At 37.4% G+C, this 14,615-nt stretch overlaps 1 protein-coding gene across 1 annotated transcript in view; it reads right to left on the bottom strand.

Annotated features, from left to right (window-relative positions):
• Positions 1–14,615, bottom strand: part of st7l (suppression of tumorigenicity 7 like) — a 32,716-nt gene that overhangs the window by 15,071 nt on the left and 3,030 nt on the right. The window contains exon 2 of the mRNA XM_072381784.1: positions 270–452. Coding sequence (XP_072237885.1) covers positions 270–438 — 169 coding nt within the window. The 5' untranslated portion in view covers positions 439–452. The remainder of the gene's footprint in view (positions 1–269; positions 453–14,615) is intronic.

Genomic DNA, 14,615 nt, shown 5'->3' with positions numbered 1-14,615 from the left:
GTCTTGTATTTCATACTCACTGTAGCAAACTTGAAATTAAACTACTGAATTCTGACATAATTTGATGCTAGTTACACCTGGAACAAAAGGATAAAGCTATTCCCTGCCAAAAAATACTCGGAGACTCGAATTCTAAAGAGAAAAACGTCTCTGTTCGTGTCTCCATCACCCAGACAGCGAGCTGTCAAACTAACGGCTCCCGCTTGCAGGAAGCTCAAGCTAGATATCCGAAGGCTAACAATAGCTAGCTAGCAGTTGCCTAAATTCACCTGAGGTAAGAGTTTCCTGCAGTTTCAGCGGACTCCACAGCACGTATATCATAATCAGCACCATGCAGAACCATATGAAGCACACGTAAGTCCATGACCAGGAGAGCCAAGATTTCAATTTCTCTGTAAATCCGAGAGATTGGGGATTACTGCCAGTGGTCTCCTCCATGTTTCTCCGGATGTCTGTAAACACAAGAGTCACGTGACGACACAGCCAAATTACCTTTTTTCTGTCACTTAGCAAAAATCTATTTCCGGGGGCTATATAAAAAAATATTAAACGTTCATCACATTTTCTTTTGGCTTTGGTAGTATTTTCAAATTGCTCGTATTTAGTGATTAAATAAAAAAGCCCTTGACGTGTATTCAATATGTAAACATGTTAAACAGTGAAAAGGGTCCATTCCTTGTTGAAAGAACAATGACAGAGAGACCAACATTTTAAAAATGTTTTACTTTCTTGTAAATTCTAAGTTTTTATAAAACGCAGTGTCTAATGGTAATAGTTAGCAGTGTTATGCTAAAATGTTATTTTGACATTTACAACAATCCTATATCTAATACTCAAAATGAAATCACTGCTCAAATGTTATTGTTCAATAGCTGCATTTGTCTCCTTGCAGAGTAAACCACAAACTCGATCAATGTGGACCTTAAAGAAAGAACCCTCCACTACGGCTTTCAGGAGCACTGAAAGCCACTCTGCTCATTGTCGCCTGTCTATCTATGGCCACTAAGTGGAGCCATTACATTAAAAAAAACCTTCACATGCATTTCCATCTGCTGACTGCAAGTGGAGACACCGTTGAGCTCGGCTGCCTCCTTATTGTTTCAGATTTCATACAAATATTTTAGAAATTTATGTTTTGAGGTAAAATATATTAATATTTTGATCTATTTCACCAAATACAAATTTGTTAATTCATCCCAAAACAATCTTTGCTGCCCGTATTGAAGTTGCAATGTTGGATTTATTTGTTATGGTTTTGTTCAAACTGTCAATCACTGTCAAGTCAGTATTTTAGTCCCATGAATTATATACTCAAGGATGTATACACACAGAAATGCACAATTCAGAAAGATTGGTGCCATGAAATAGAAATGTATTTTTGGAGGTTTATATCCTACAGCACTTCTCCCCTTGTGTGATTGACTCATATCTCTAAACCAAGCAGGAATAAATGTGATTTGTAGGAGTGCATCCAGTTGGAGGTTAAAGCCAGTGAATGACAGAGAACGAGATTTGGCCCTACTCACACATGCCCTTGGGTGTTTTCTGCCTGATGCTGATGGACAAGAACACACGAGGTTAAAGGCCTGTCATATAAATCAGGTACAATCACTTTAGAGGTGAAAACATGCATGATGCCTCTGACAGGGGAGGAGGAGTGGGGGGGGAAGAAGAATTAAAAAGGAGGAGAAACTGGACGAGACAGCTTTGTAGAAGTTATCTCGAGTGTATGGCCTGCCTCAAAAAACGCATTTTCAGATTAAATTATATTCCCAAATGACCTCTGCTCTGTGACTCATTTGTTGATAAGACTTTCTTTCTTTTTGAGTTGCACTGCATCACCTATCTTTGTTATATAAAGGTTCAAGAACATGTGTGTTCAGATGAATGCACGAACAGTTGGGAAACTCCTGCATGCATCATGCACATGCTTACATAAAACGTTTGCAACAGGAGGTTACAATGAGCTTTTAGATACAGAAAATGCAAACTATAAAACACAATGTTGATACAAAATTACAAACAAGAAGCAGTACCTTAGTGCAAAGTGTGGCTTAACCTGCACACGGTCAGCCAGTGTCCAACCATGCAGAAGCAATACCTCTCATCATTCTGCAGTCACCTGTGTACTTAAGGTTCATTTACAATTTCACATCTGGTATCCATCCAGCCATTCTGGACTTCATGTTCTGTTTATGTAGTTTCTTTCTATTCCCTCCCCAAAGCTTTTAAGAGTCCTCTAATCATACATAATTAATCAAGGTTTTCACTTAAATGCACTGCATTTCTCACTCTCATTATTACTTTAGAGGATGTTCTTTAAGGTTTGAAAATACCTGAAATTCTCATGATTAGATTGGTGAAACGCAGCATGTTTAGACAAACAGACGTTTTTTTGGCAGGATTTATATGAAAATGTATTCAAAATATGCAGGAATGGTGATATCACTTTGCATAAAGATTTTAATTAGTTCTGCATAAAGCCAGCAAACCATTTTGATACAATGTCATTTTACTGCGTCATTAAGTTTGGTTTGAGTTCCATGATGCACTGAACATGAAAATGATATTTGAATGGCCGTTTGTCAACTGTGCATTTGGTGGTCTCTGCTGATGGAAAAATTCAAACTTTATGAAACTGCTTTTTGTCTCCCACACTTCTTTCTGTCTCTGAGTTTATATTACTTGTCTACATTTAGGGACTCTCCCTCCACAACTCATTTCTCTCAAAACACTTCATTTTCAGAAAACGCGTGTTCTTTTTTGCAACAGGAGACCACGCCATTTGACCACATCTGAAAGCAATGGTGCCGCAGAAAAATGACTTCCTCCATGACGAGCTCCGAGGTCACAGAGCAGCATTTAAACATTTGTCTTTGCAAATCTATGAGGGCAAATAGAGACCCACCAATCAAACAGCAGCAGGGAAGATACAAATCATGTAACCTTCTGATTCCCCTGATGTGTTCTTTTAATTTAAAACACGATGTTTCTTTTTTACTTTCCAATTATCCTAAATTTCTACATTTCACCTCTTCTATAAAGACTAAATTAATAGTCCCCTAATCTGTCATATGAAATCATAACCATCCATTTAAATGTGAAATAAAACCTGCGAAACAGAAACCACAAACATGGCAGTGAACACAAAATGTATTATGAAATAATAGCATGAGTGCACCAAGCTGCCTTTTATCCAGTGCATAGACTGGCTTTTTAATTGTATACAACTAAAGCCAACTGTCAGTATAAATGAAAGCTGCAGAGATGAATAATACATAAGAATTACCTTCATGCAGTTAGGGTTTTTCCTTTTTGGTAAAATCAAATGGTGCACAAATTAAATGAATAGACATTGTTAACAGCTTCCTGGTCAACAGTTGCACAGCTTAAAAAGGTGTTACAGTACTTTCTAAAATGTGTAAACTTGTGTGCAACCAGGACAGAAGAATCAAAGTTGTACATGTAGATCATACCCTGCCTTTTAAATGTTAATGAGGTTGTTTGTGTATGCACTTTGAAAAGACGTGTGACATCACAGCAGGCTGAGGAACTGTGTTCACATTCTTCCTTTTTCTCTCAAACGTTATCTATAAAAAGGAAAGCTGGTCAATTTTCAGAGAGCAGATATGAACCAATAATGTAAATCCTAATCCATAATCCCAACATAAACAAAACCATGACCAAAACAGCGCCACAAAAATCAAAATCAAAACACGAAAAAGCCATATTTTCATCCTCAAATGAGCTTTTAAATCACCCCAACACTTCCACTGTGCTAATGTGAAATGTACTGTTTGTAAAATGAAGACTGGTGTTGTGTAGGCTATTACTGCACACAGGTTTCACAGACTTGTTGCAAGGACACAAATCTGAACTCAAATCAGTGTTTTTTTCATATATTTGGATATGAATCACATCTTCTTTTCCCTGTCCTGTTTATTAGGATTATTCATATTTCATTCAAACTCTATCTTTATCATGTGGTAGTGTAACATTGTTGGTCTTTGATCTGTGATCTGAACTGCTGTACTCAGACCATTATGTTAAAAACAAATATAAGCTGCTGTGGCTATAACTAATCATATTGTGAGGCAGATGTTTTCTGCGAAATGATATTGCTCATATGCCATAATGCACAGAACGAAGGCATTTTGATGTGCAGCAGGTAAAAGGTAAATGGACTGCAGTCATACATTTATTGTTAATCTTTGTTGTTACAATCTCATGCAAGTACACACAGACACACACACACATAGTGACAGAAAGCCAGCAACTGGGTTCAGTAGACCTACATGATGTAAACACCTGGGAATTGAAGCATGAATCCCAGTTTGTGGCCCATATGCTCTTTCACCCGAACCACAGCAGCCGACACTATATAACTTTTTAGTTAGCTGTATAGCATACAAACATTGCTCATAAAGCATAGTGCTAATTATGCTATGCTTTGCTATTTGGTTGTGATCTAAATTAAAAGGGAAATTGTAGATTTTGACAAGAGAAGGATGTTAGCTGAGAAGTTAAAGCAGCTTGGGTCTGACCAAGTTCAGCTCACTGGCTCCCCCTACAGTTGGGAGTAACACCACCGTTGTTAAAACATGTCTACATCTGAGCTTGGTGATGGACAGCGTTACACTGGAATTTGTTGTCATTTTGAAGACGCTGGCAAAGAGACGACCAGAAGCCACAAAAATGTCAAAGACACAGTGGGGTAATGTCACAAAACCACACAAAGACAAAACTGTGCTTTTAGTGCAGATATTGGTGGGTGCAAAGATGCTCGCAAAAACACATAAAAAAGTAATGAAAATGTTTTAGTGTTTCTGTGATACACTTTGCTTTTTCTAATAAGTATTTCTGAAGCATTTAAATGTAGCATATGAGGAATTTGCATGGTATATATTGCAATCCTGTGTATCAGCTAAGAAGCTCAGGGATGAACACACTGTGCTTGTATTGTTGTGTATTTCCCATTAAGTATAGTAAAGAGCACCAACGTAAATGTCAAGAGTATATAAACGTGTTGCAATGCAGCATTTGTATGAAAATAATATTATGTATAAACAGTAGGATATAACGGTTAAACTCTTTCACCGTTTTTTTCAGTTGATTTTATTTTAGGAATCAACCATCGCAACCTTTTCATTATAAACCCACAGGTCTGCACCTTCACCGACACAGCTGAGCCATGCAAAGCAGCACAACAAAGGACAAATTAGATGATCAGTTATCACTCACTAGCTCAATAAACAGCCATCCATCTTGCATTATATTCTACTTGTTTATTCTTCTTTTGTAACTGCTCTCCAGTGAGTTTTTGCTCGCTGGAGAGCAGTTATTTTCTTGTCTTGTCTCTTGCTTGTCCACATTCTTTCTTCTTTTTCTCACTTCCCTTGTTTGTTTCTCTTTCGTCTCCTTGCAGCATCTGTAAGGATTTTTTTTTTGTTTATCATGGCGGAAGTACCTTGTTGGTATGTTGTTGCTGGCATGTGACGAGGTTCTGTAAAGAAAGAAAAATGTATATTTTGCTTGGCTGGAAACCAAAGTTGTGAACATTGGGCGCACCCTTGGGGGCTCCAAGGAAGTTTCAGGCCCAGGAGTGTGCACAGTGAATGTCTGTACCATCAAAAAGATCCAGAAGCTCGTGGTTTTAAGGTGTCCGAGATCACCGAGTCTCATACAAGTGGCCAGATGACTGAAACTCTTTAGATATAACATTTTCAGTTCAGTCATGACACTTTTCTTCTTCACTCCCACCTGCATTTTTGGTGTGGGTTAGGAGTTTAAAACACATGGTTAGGATTGTAACTTCTACATGGTCAGGTTAATTTGTTTATAAAACTATTGATTGGTGTTATCCATCCTTAATGATTACACATTTTGTTATTCATGCATCACTGTAGCTGTAATGTTACGTGGACACTCCTCTAAGAAAAACAGCAGCTAAAACATACATTGCTGTCTAAAGATGCTCAGTTTTTAATTACTGTATTTTGGACATATAGAAAAACTTATTTGTATCTATAACATGTTTTTTGCTGAGAAGTCTTCTCTAATTTTTACTCTTGATTGCTTGCCAGCACTTGCACAAACAATAGACTGTATGTAAAAAGTGGACATAAATTCCATGTCTCAACGATGAAGGCAGAGCTGAAGAGCCTTAAATCTGCATTATTTACTGGTAGGCACAACATGACTGTGTTTGCAAGGAGTCTGAGGGAAAATTAACCTACTTGATTAACGTCAGTAAAAATGTTCACGGTGAACTTATAGTCTCAGGCAAGAATAGATTACTCTTATCTTTATTTATCATGTCCTGATTCATTAAACCCCAGGATTAAAGGTTTTTTCTTTCTTTCTTTCTCTCATGATTACAGCTTGAGGATGATAGTTTTCTCACAATCTTATAAATATCACAACAATAACCCCAGTTGATGGATACAATTCACTGACTTACATTTTTCAAACCACGAACATTTCATTGAAAGTACCTCAGCTTTCCCAGACCACTGACAGAACTCAATGAAGTTTGACTGAGAGCATGTGAAAGAACACGACAGCACTCGGGTCACGGTGGTTTGGGTCCTCCATCACAGTCACCAGACCTTGATTGCAGTTACTGATGTTGAGAATCATGCAACCTTTATGGGATGGTTTCAAAGATGAGTCACAGACAAGCTAATTTTAGAGAGCTTTGAGCTTAAACTAGACCTTGAAGTATACAATTATAAAACTTGAAACAGAGTGACACAGACAGAGAAAGAGGGCACACTCATGTGCGGTGCACAGCGATAGCTGCATGTTTAGTTTCGGTGGAAAAAGAAAGAGGGTGGCTTTGAATTTAGAAGAGAATTTAGAAAATTTTGATGAGCCTAACCTGATTTACACTATTACATACTTCTTTGCTGATCACTGTTTTCAGCAGCATTCTACATGAACCAAATAGGTCATTTAGAAACTTAAATTCAGATAAGATTTGGTGGGTCTTCCAGGCCTTTGGTGACAGTAATTTCAGACACATGTGAAAAGACCAGCCCCCACCCACACTGCATATGGCAAGTAGCAGTAAAATGAAACTGCAATAATGCAGACAGAATAACTGAAAAGAAAAATACAACATGTTTAAAAGCCACAAAAAGCTATTTTATTCTGGGTAGATATTTACTGTAAAACACTGGTGTAAAACACGGTCACAGCATAACATTACACAGGTGACGTTTATAAGTCCAGCATTGTTATGCTTTTGTGGTCTTCAGAAAGACTTACTTGGCTGAAAATACTGCTTTTTAATTACCATGTCTAAGTTTGACCAGATAGTAGTCATGTTTTCATCCAAAAGTGATTCAACTCATTGGGAAATGAGCATTAAAAGGCATTCGAATCGGTTGTGTTTCCATCAAAAGTAGGGACTTTGGTGAAAACTACTAACTCGCGCGAGTTTTCTAACTCTGTCATGTTCCTCTGCTTCAGACTTTTTCATTTATTTCTCAATGCAGTCCATGGTTTGTCAAACCCCCAGCTACACATTTCCACGCGGAGCTCTTGGTATATGCTGGCATTTCTCTGCTGTTTACTGTCAATGATAGCGTTTATTTGTTTCTCCTTAATTAAAGTTAATAACGCCACAACTTCTTCCTCCGTTCACATAAACTTTCCGTTGTCCGCCATGTTTGAGTGACCCGCAAACGGAAGCAGTTGGGGTGAAAGTGCGCCACATCAGACTTGATGCGAACACAGCTGTTTCCATCCCTTTCGAATCAACCAAAACCCGGCGCTCGCGAGCGTATTTTCATTTGTGCGAATTAGGGGATTTTAATTTGAATTATGTCGTTTCCATCAAAATTTTCCCATGCGATACTTCTCGATGCACATATAAAAAGGCTGATGGAAACGCACCGTGTGCCTTCACTTCTAAAACCATGAACAACAACAAAAAAAGAGTACACATTTTATGAAAATACTAGTAGCAACTTACTGCACACACTTCACTTTCGAAAAATATTGTCCATCTAACAAAATATTTACCTGTACTTTTGGCATGGCACTGGCTGTTAATTAAGGTTTGGTTTTTTTGTTTGTTTTTTTGTTTCCTGAACTTCAGGCTTACACCTGAAGGTGAGCTTTTGGATATGGGAACATAATTTGGAATGATCTTTGTTCTTCTATTTGAATAATTGTTCATTATTGCCACAATTAAACAAAATTGATCTAAATATTCTAAACGATTAAACGGCTGAAATAGTTGGCTTAAAGTGAACACATTACTTCAGCTTGTGTTTATATACTTCTGAATAATTAGCACTTTAAGCGTTACATCCCAAAATGTGAACTGAACTTTGCACTGAAGACTGAAGATCATTACAAGGAGTTGTGGTATTATGCTGGACTGACCTTTATTAAAGTGCCAATTAATTTGACTGTTCATAAAAATTTCATGTGTTAGTCTGATAGACGGCAATAACCCCCTTTCTACATAACAAAGAAAGAACCTCAGTCTCCTGGACTGCTAATGGTATGTTGAGATAAATTTCAAATGCTTTGTCGGTGGATTTTTGATAAGTCATTGTCATCACATTTAAACACAACCCTCCCAGACATTGTCAGTGTAGAGGATAGTATAAGAAATGGCTGTTGGATATTGCTGCAAAACAAAACACCCAATTGAACCCAGGCTACACTCAATGCCATGTGCCTGACCTTTTACAGCAAAACGAGACTTGTTAGTGTCACCTGCAGAAAACCCTGCTGATTAACGTGGCTACCCCCCTGTCCCTGACGTCATCGCAAATCACCGTTACCTGGCCACTGGTATTTGCATTGGTTGAAAACTGAATCAGATGTTTGGAAAATCCAGATTCAAACTGACAGCAGGAGAGAGGGAGGTGAGCTCTCATATTTGTCGGTGTCTTTTTACATGAAACTAAAACCTGGAGCAAAGCAAAGATCGTACTCTTCAAATATGGAAATCAAATCTATTTGAAGAACATGTGAGCTGTTTGAATCTTTCTGTTGCTTGGTATGATGAAATATTACTGTTCTCATATGAAAGCAGAGATTGAAAAACTTTGTTTTTTATAAGAATGTAAATGGTGCATGAAACACTAAAATCTTTTAATAAATCAGATGCTTATATGACAGAATCATGCATTGCACAATCTAGCCTACATAAACAAAAGAATTGCAACTACATAGTACTGTAAGTACAATTTTGAAAGTTGGAATAAAATGAGAACGTATACTATGTGATCATTTTAATGCACAGATATAAACTCACAAAATGGAAGCTAAAATATGACCCATCTGGGTCACATTTTACTATGGTAAAGAAAGAATGGTAAAGAAAGAATTTATATAACATATTTTTATATAATACATATAAGTGCTCACTATAGGATCATAATACATGCACTTTCAAGGTAATGCAGCTCAATTGAGCAGTAATTTATTATCTGAACTGACCACACACATTCTTTAACAATAATGAACATCATGCCTGTGCTTGCAGGGTCTCTGGAACCTCCCATGAAAATCATGAGGCTGTGACCATGTGACTGGTAACATTTATCAGCTCCATTTGAGCTGCAGAAACCTACAGCCCATTAACAAAAGACAGAATGTGAAAGAGAGCATTTTCCTTTGGAGAAGAAAGTGTAGATCCTGTCTTTGAAGTGATTTTTTTCTTCACTTGTGCATATTTTGTGATTCACAGAAACTGTGCATTTCCAAATTCCTTGCCATCTGTGTAAATGTGATACCTCTCCTTAGTACAATGAACTAGAAATGGAAACTGTGTTTCATATAATCCCCAAATCCATCCAACTCTCACATCCTATCATGCAAATGTGGTACAGTTTGAGGAGAATCCGGTCTTCCAACCATATGCTTGAGCCATGTAAAAGATACAACAATTTATTATGCATGCATTGCAGTAGGCTTATGGTAATAAGGTATTAAATTAGTGCTGGACATTATTGCTCTTCTATATCACTTCTGCTGAAAAGAATTTCATATCAGTCATGAACACAGAAAGAAAGGATGAGATTTTTTAACAGATTGTCTGGTATACACCTTACTATACCTGTATTTTGCTATGATTAAAATAATGTTTGACCATTTAAATAAATTCTACTGAAATCTGTCATTTAGACCAATATGCCTCCTTTAGTTTTGTGATAATGTTAAATGGGATATGTTGGAAACACTAATTTGCCCAAATGTGTATGATGAGTAATCTTCTGCCGTCTCATCAGAGAGTGAAGTTACTTTAATTAAGTTTCAAGTTTACTGTCATACTTCAACATTAGAAATATAACCAACCCAACTTCATTGAAATGATCATGGGGGCTGCACGGTGGTGTGATAGTTAGCACCGTCGCCTCACAGTTCCAGGTTCAACTCCATGCTGGGGCCTTTCTGTTTGCATGTTCTCCCCCTGCATGCCTGGCTTCCTCCTACCGTCCAAAAACATACATGTTAGGTTAATTGGTCTCTAAAATTGTCCTTAGGAGTGTGTGTGAGCGTGTGTGTGGTTGTTTGTCTCTATGTGGCCCTGTGATGGACCGGTGACCTGCCCAGGGTGTACCCTGCCTCTCGCCCAATGACCGCGAGGATAGTCTCCAGCCCCCCTGCAACCTGACCAACGGATTAAGCGGGTATAGAAAAAGGATGGATAGATGAAATATCATAAAATTGAAGACATGTTATGGTATAATGAACATGTCCCTGTGACCGCTTAGGAGCAAGCTGAGCTGTTGGCTGCTCTTGATAGTATTGCTACTGTTGTTGGTTCTTAAGCTTTGCTGTGGAAAACACAAAAGTCAAAGTGGACACAGATCTGTTTTGTGATGGAGTAAAATTAAGTGTTAAAACAACATAGCTTGCCCAGCGCAGCTGCTGTCAGTGCTTTTCACTTGCTCTGCTATTTATTGTATTTTGCTCTTCATCCTCGTTGTTTTGAATATTTGTTATTGTCGGCTCCCTTCTGGCTCAAGCTAACTTTGATCCAAGCAGCATTCGGCTAACGCATAGCATATGTACTGTTTGGCTCTTGACTACACATCTATCCCTCAGTGTTGAAAAAATGCTCAAAATCCTTTACCCTGTTTCAGCATAAATTGGCTCTCAGCCACAGAATGAATAGCTACCTGTATTCCAAGGTTTTTAACCAATCAGAAGGCAAGTAACAATAGACTAGGTCTTTTAGGGGTTGGATCTTAAAAAAAACAGTAGCGAAAACAAAGCATTTCACATAGAAATATAAGAGGTGCTGAAGCTACAGACACACACACATATATGTATATATACAGTATCTATTCATTCATAGTTGTGTTGCAAACCATGACTGGTTACATTTTGAGATGGTTACATGTCAGGCAGCATGTGACTAGTTGGGAATCGCAGCCCATCAGTCATAAAATACGTAAGCCCAAAGCATATTTGATATTTTAAATCCCTAATCATGTACTTTGAAACATCTAACCCTGACCATTCACAGGTAAGAGGTCAGTGGAAAAGTACAGAATCACTGGTGGGAAAGGAATTAGAAAAGTACAATCTTGAGCTAGCAATCTCTCAAATGAAGGTTGCCAGGTAAGCACTTTCCACTGTTCCACTTAACCTCCTTGTAAGCATTTCTGGTCAACTCAACAATAGCAAGGCACAATGATGTACATACTGCGACATCACGTGTGAAAGTCCTCAGGTAGGCAGATGTTTGGAGACATAAAACGTGGATGTGCTGATGCATCAAACCTTAAATTGCATATTTATGGGAAACTGAGCAAGGAAAACAATAACTATGTCTTTTAATCTCCACTATATAATTATCTGTAAACAGCCATACTGTCATATTCTGTCACACGTGGTTTTTAAATAAACCTTAAACATCTAAACACATTTGGCATGTTTTCTTTAAACTACAGTAAGCAGAAAATCCTAATCCTACATATAAAAAAGTACACTTATGCTGTTTATTATTTAAAAAAATTTATTTGAGCAGTTTTGGACTAAATTTCAAAATAAACTTTGAGATGCAATATGTTAATACATACTTTACAATAAAGTGTGTCACATACGGCTCTACGAACATTCAAACCATGTGTCATACTAGAAAATGTTTCTTTCACCATACAGTAGAAAGGTAACAAAAAATCAGTTAAAATGAAATTAACTTGTTATGATATAACCCACCCAACTTTCACAATACTGAAACTGCTGCCATGTTAGATTGCGTTTATGATGTGGAAAGACTCAAAAGTGTGATGTTTCATATTTCACCTCTGACTCTCAGTTTTTCATTAGGCCTGTGTGCTGTGGTGGTTCCCCTTGGAACAGAGCAACAAGCATGTAGCTCTTTTGTTATGAGAGTGTCATTACAGCAGACATAGCGTTTGTCAAATCTGAAAGTACTAAAGCTCTGCTATCATGCTCTATCTCTCATAATTTGCTGCAGTTACAAGATGCAGAACGATTATTGTATGTCTTATTTATGTGCGTGCATGCTTATCGTACTTTATAAACCCAGGTTTTGCTCAGTGTGAAGACACTCCCTGTGTTATTTTATTTCATGATTGTGCAAAATGTGAGAAAACACCCACACTCACTGCCCTTAACGTACACGCTTGCTTTTTCATTGGTGTAATCAACTGCCCTGCGGCTGTTGTTTCCTATGTTACAGGTTCAGTGTGAACAAGTGCAATGCATAGTTTTAATTTCAGATTATATGTGTTCCCACAGCTAAACCACCATTCGTAGCTGATGCTGCCAGTGTTGCTATTGTTTTTCCTTTTTGCAAGTTTGTGATGCATGTGCGTTAGGCTATACATCTTGTACAGGAATACTGTGTATTTGTCGTTTGTATGGTCTTGACTCATCAGTCAGAGAGGGAACATTTGTGTTACAGCTGCCACTTTGTATGATGGATGGAGATGTGTGTTTTCGAACAATACAGTAGCTGTGGAGCATAGGGGACGTGCATGTGTGATACTGCACAATGTAAGCGGCAACAATCATCTGCAGCCAAGACTGATTGAACATGCCACATATTAACTGTCTTTTCGTCTTAATCTCATTGTGTTCTGTGAGATTAAATTTGAACACTAATAAATGTTTTTTTTTTGTTGACTAATTAATGTCTCGCACCTTGCCAAGAATTACCCTCTTCCTCCACTAAATCTAATTGGTCCAATTAATCATGCAAAAGATAATTAGCATAGCTTGATGTGCAGTAAAGCCACTGAAAGCCCATAAGGGAATTCAAAGAGCTTTTGTTTCTTGATACAAACAGAAAATTAGTCAAGGATGGTATGCACACAATGCTGAAGCACAGTGAAACACAATACAAAGGAGAGTGCTCTATTGTGATGATCTTAATAGGACTGACAGCTATATTCATACCAAAGGCAGATGTGCATTGCAAGTGAATGAAGATGACTGTCTGTGGCTGTCACAGAGATATGTGCAGCATCCTGGAGATTTACTCTAAGAGAGGCCATTCTCAAACACTCAGAAACACAATTAGGGGCGAGCAACTCATTGTCTGGTATTCATAGACGTTCAGAAGTCTCCTGCTGTGGTATGTAATGGACATGCACAGCTCTAGCTCTGCTCTGTGTTCCCAGTGTCAAATCAATGCAGAAAACTTTTCTTGAATTTCATGAAGAAAGTTCCAGACTAATTTTCATGAAAAAAGCTCTTCCTACTATATATTTTACATACTTTGACAATTTAACATGAAAATAATGAGGAAAGAATGGTTGTATTCTATAACAAGCATGAAAAAAGAGCTGCAAGTACAACTGTTAAAAGCATACATCCAAGGAACAGGAGACATGTATTTATGATAACACACACAGAGAGACCTTTTTACATAAAAAAATACATTTTTAATACATATGTGTACATATAAAGCTGGGTAGGTCAAAGTATACAGTATAGCAACATAAAGAAAGACAACATCAATTTCAATGTTTTCTGTTGCAGATTGTGTACAATTGTACAAAAAAGCTGACCTATCGTTTGGACCACATTTGAAAAATGCAACACATCAGTTTGGAATCTATAACTTGATGTATTTTTTTACAAAAAAAAGAATGCTAAATCTTCAATTAATGCCACAGAGAATAAAAATAATAATAATTAAAAATCTTGAAGCTATACATTAGTAAATAGATACAAGTTACATTAGAACAAACTGATGTTGACGACTCTGTCTGAATGATCCAAAGTCCTTGCTATATATCTGTAAATCTGTAGAACTGGTATATGTGCACCTACAAAATTGTCATACTACTGCTTCTTTTTGTCTTCTGAAGTAATGTAATTCACTGTTAGTAAAAATCTTTCAATAATTTTCAGAGCAAAACTTAATGAATATCTAAATTCTTGTCTCATAATCATTATCACCTGCAGCCATTTTCTTAATCATGGCTGGAGACATTATGGGCAGCTTGATGATGTCATAGGTTTTTCCAGTGACTCAGCTTTGTGACTTTCAGTAATTCTAAGAAGTCCATCGATCATATAGTCAATCAAAGCAAGATAACACATAAGCAATACGCAGATTATATGCTGTGATTTATTTATCCATAGAGAACATTGGTAGATGATTGATA

Source organism: Leuresthes tenuis, unplaced genomic scaffold (genome assembly GCF_036924035.1).
Source record: "Leuresthes tenuis unplaced genomic scaffold, fLeuTen1.0.hap1 SCAF_3, whole genome shotgun sequence".
In the NCBI taxonomy this organism is placed as follows: Eukaryota; Metazoa; Chordata; class Actinopteri; order Atheriniformes; family Atherinopsidae; genus Leuresthes; species Leuresthes tenuis.
Note: the sequence above shows the minus strand (reverse complement) of the source record. Positions and strands in the feature narration are given on the sequence as shown.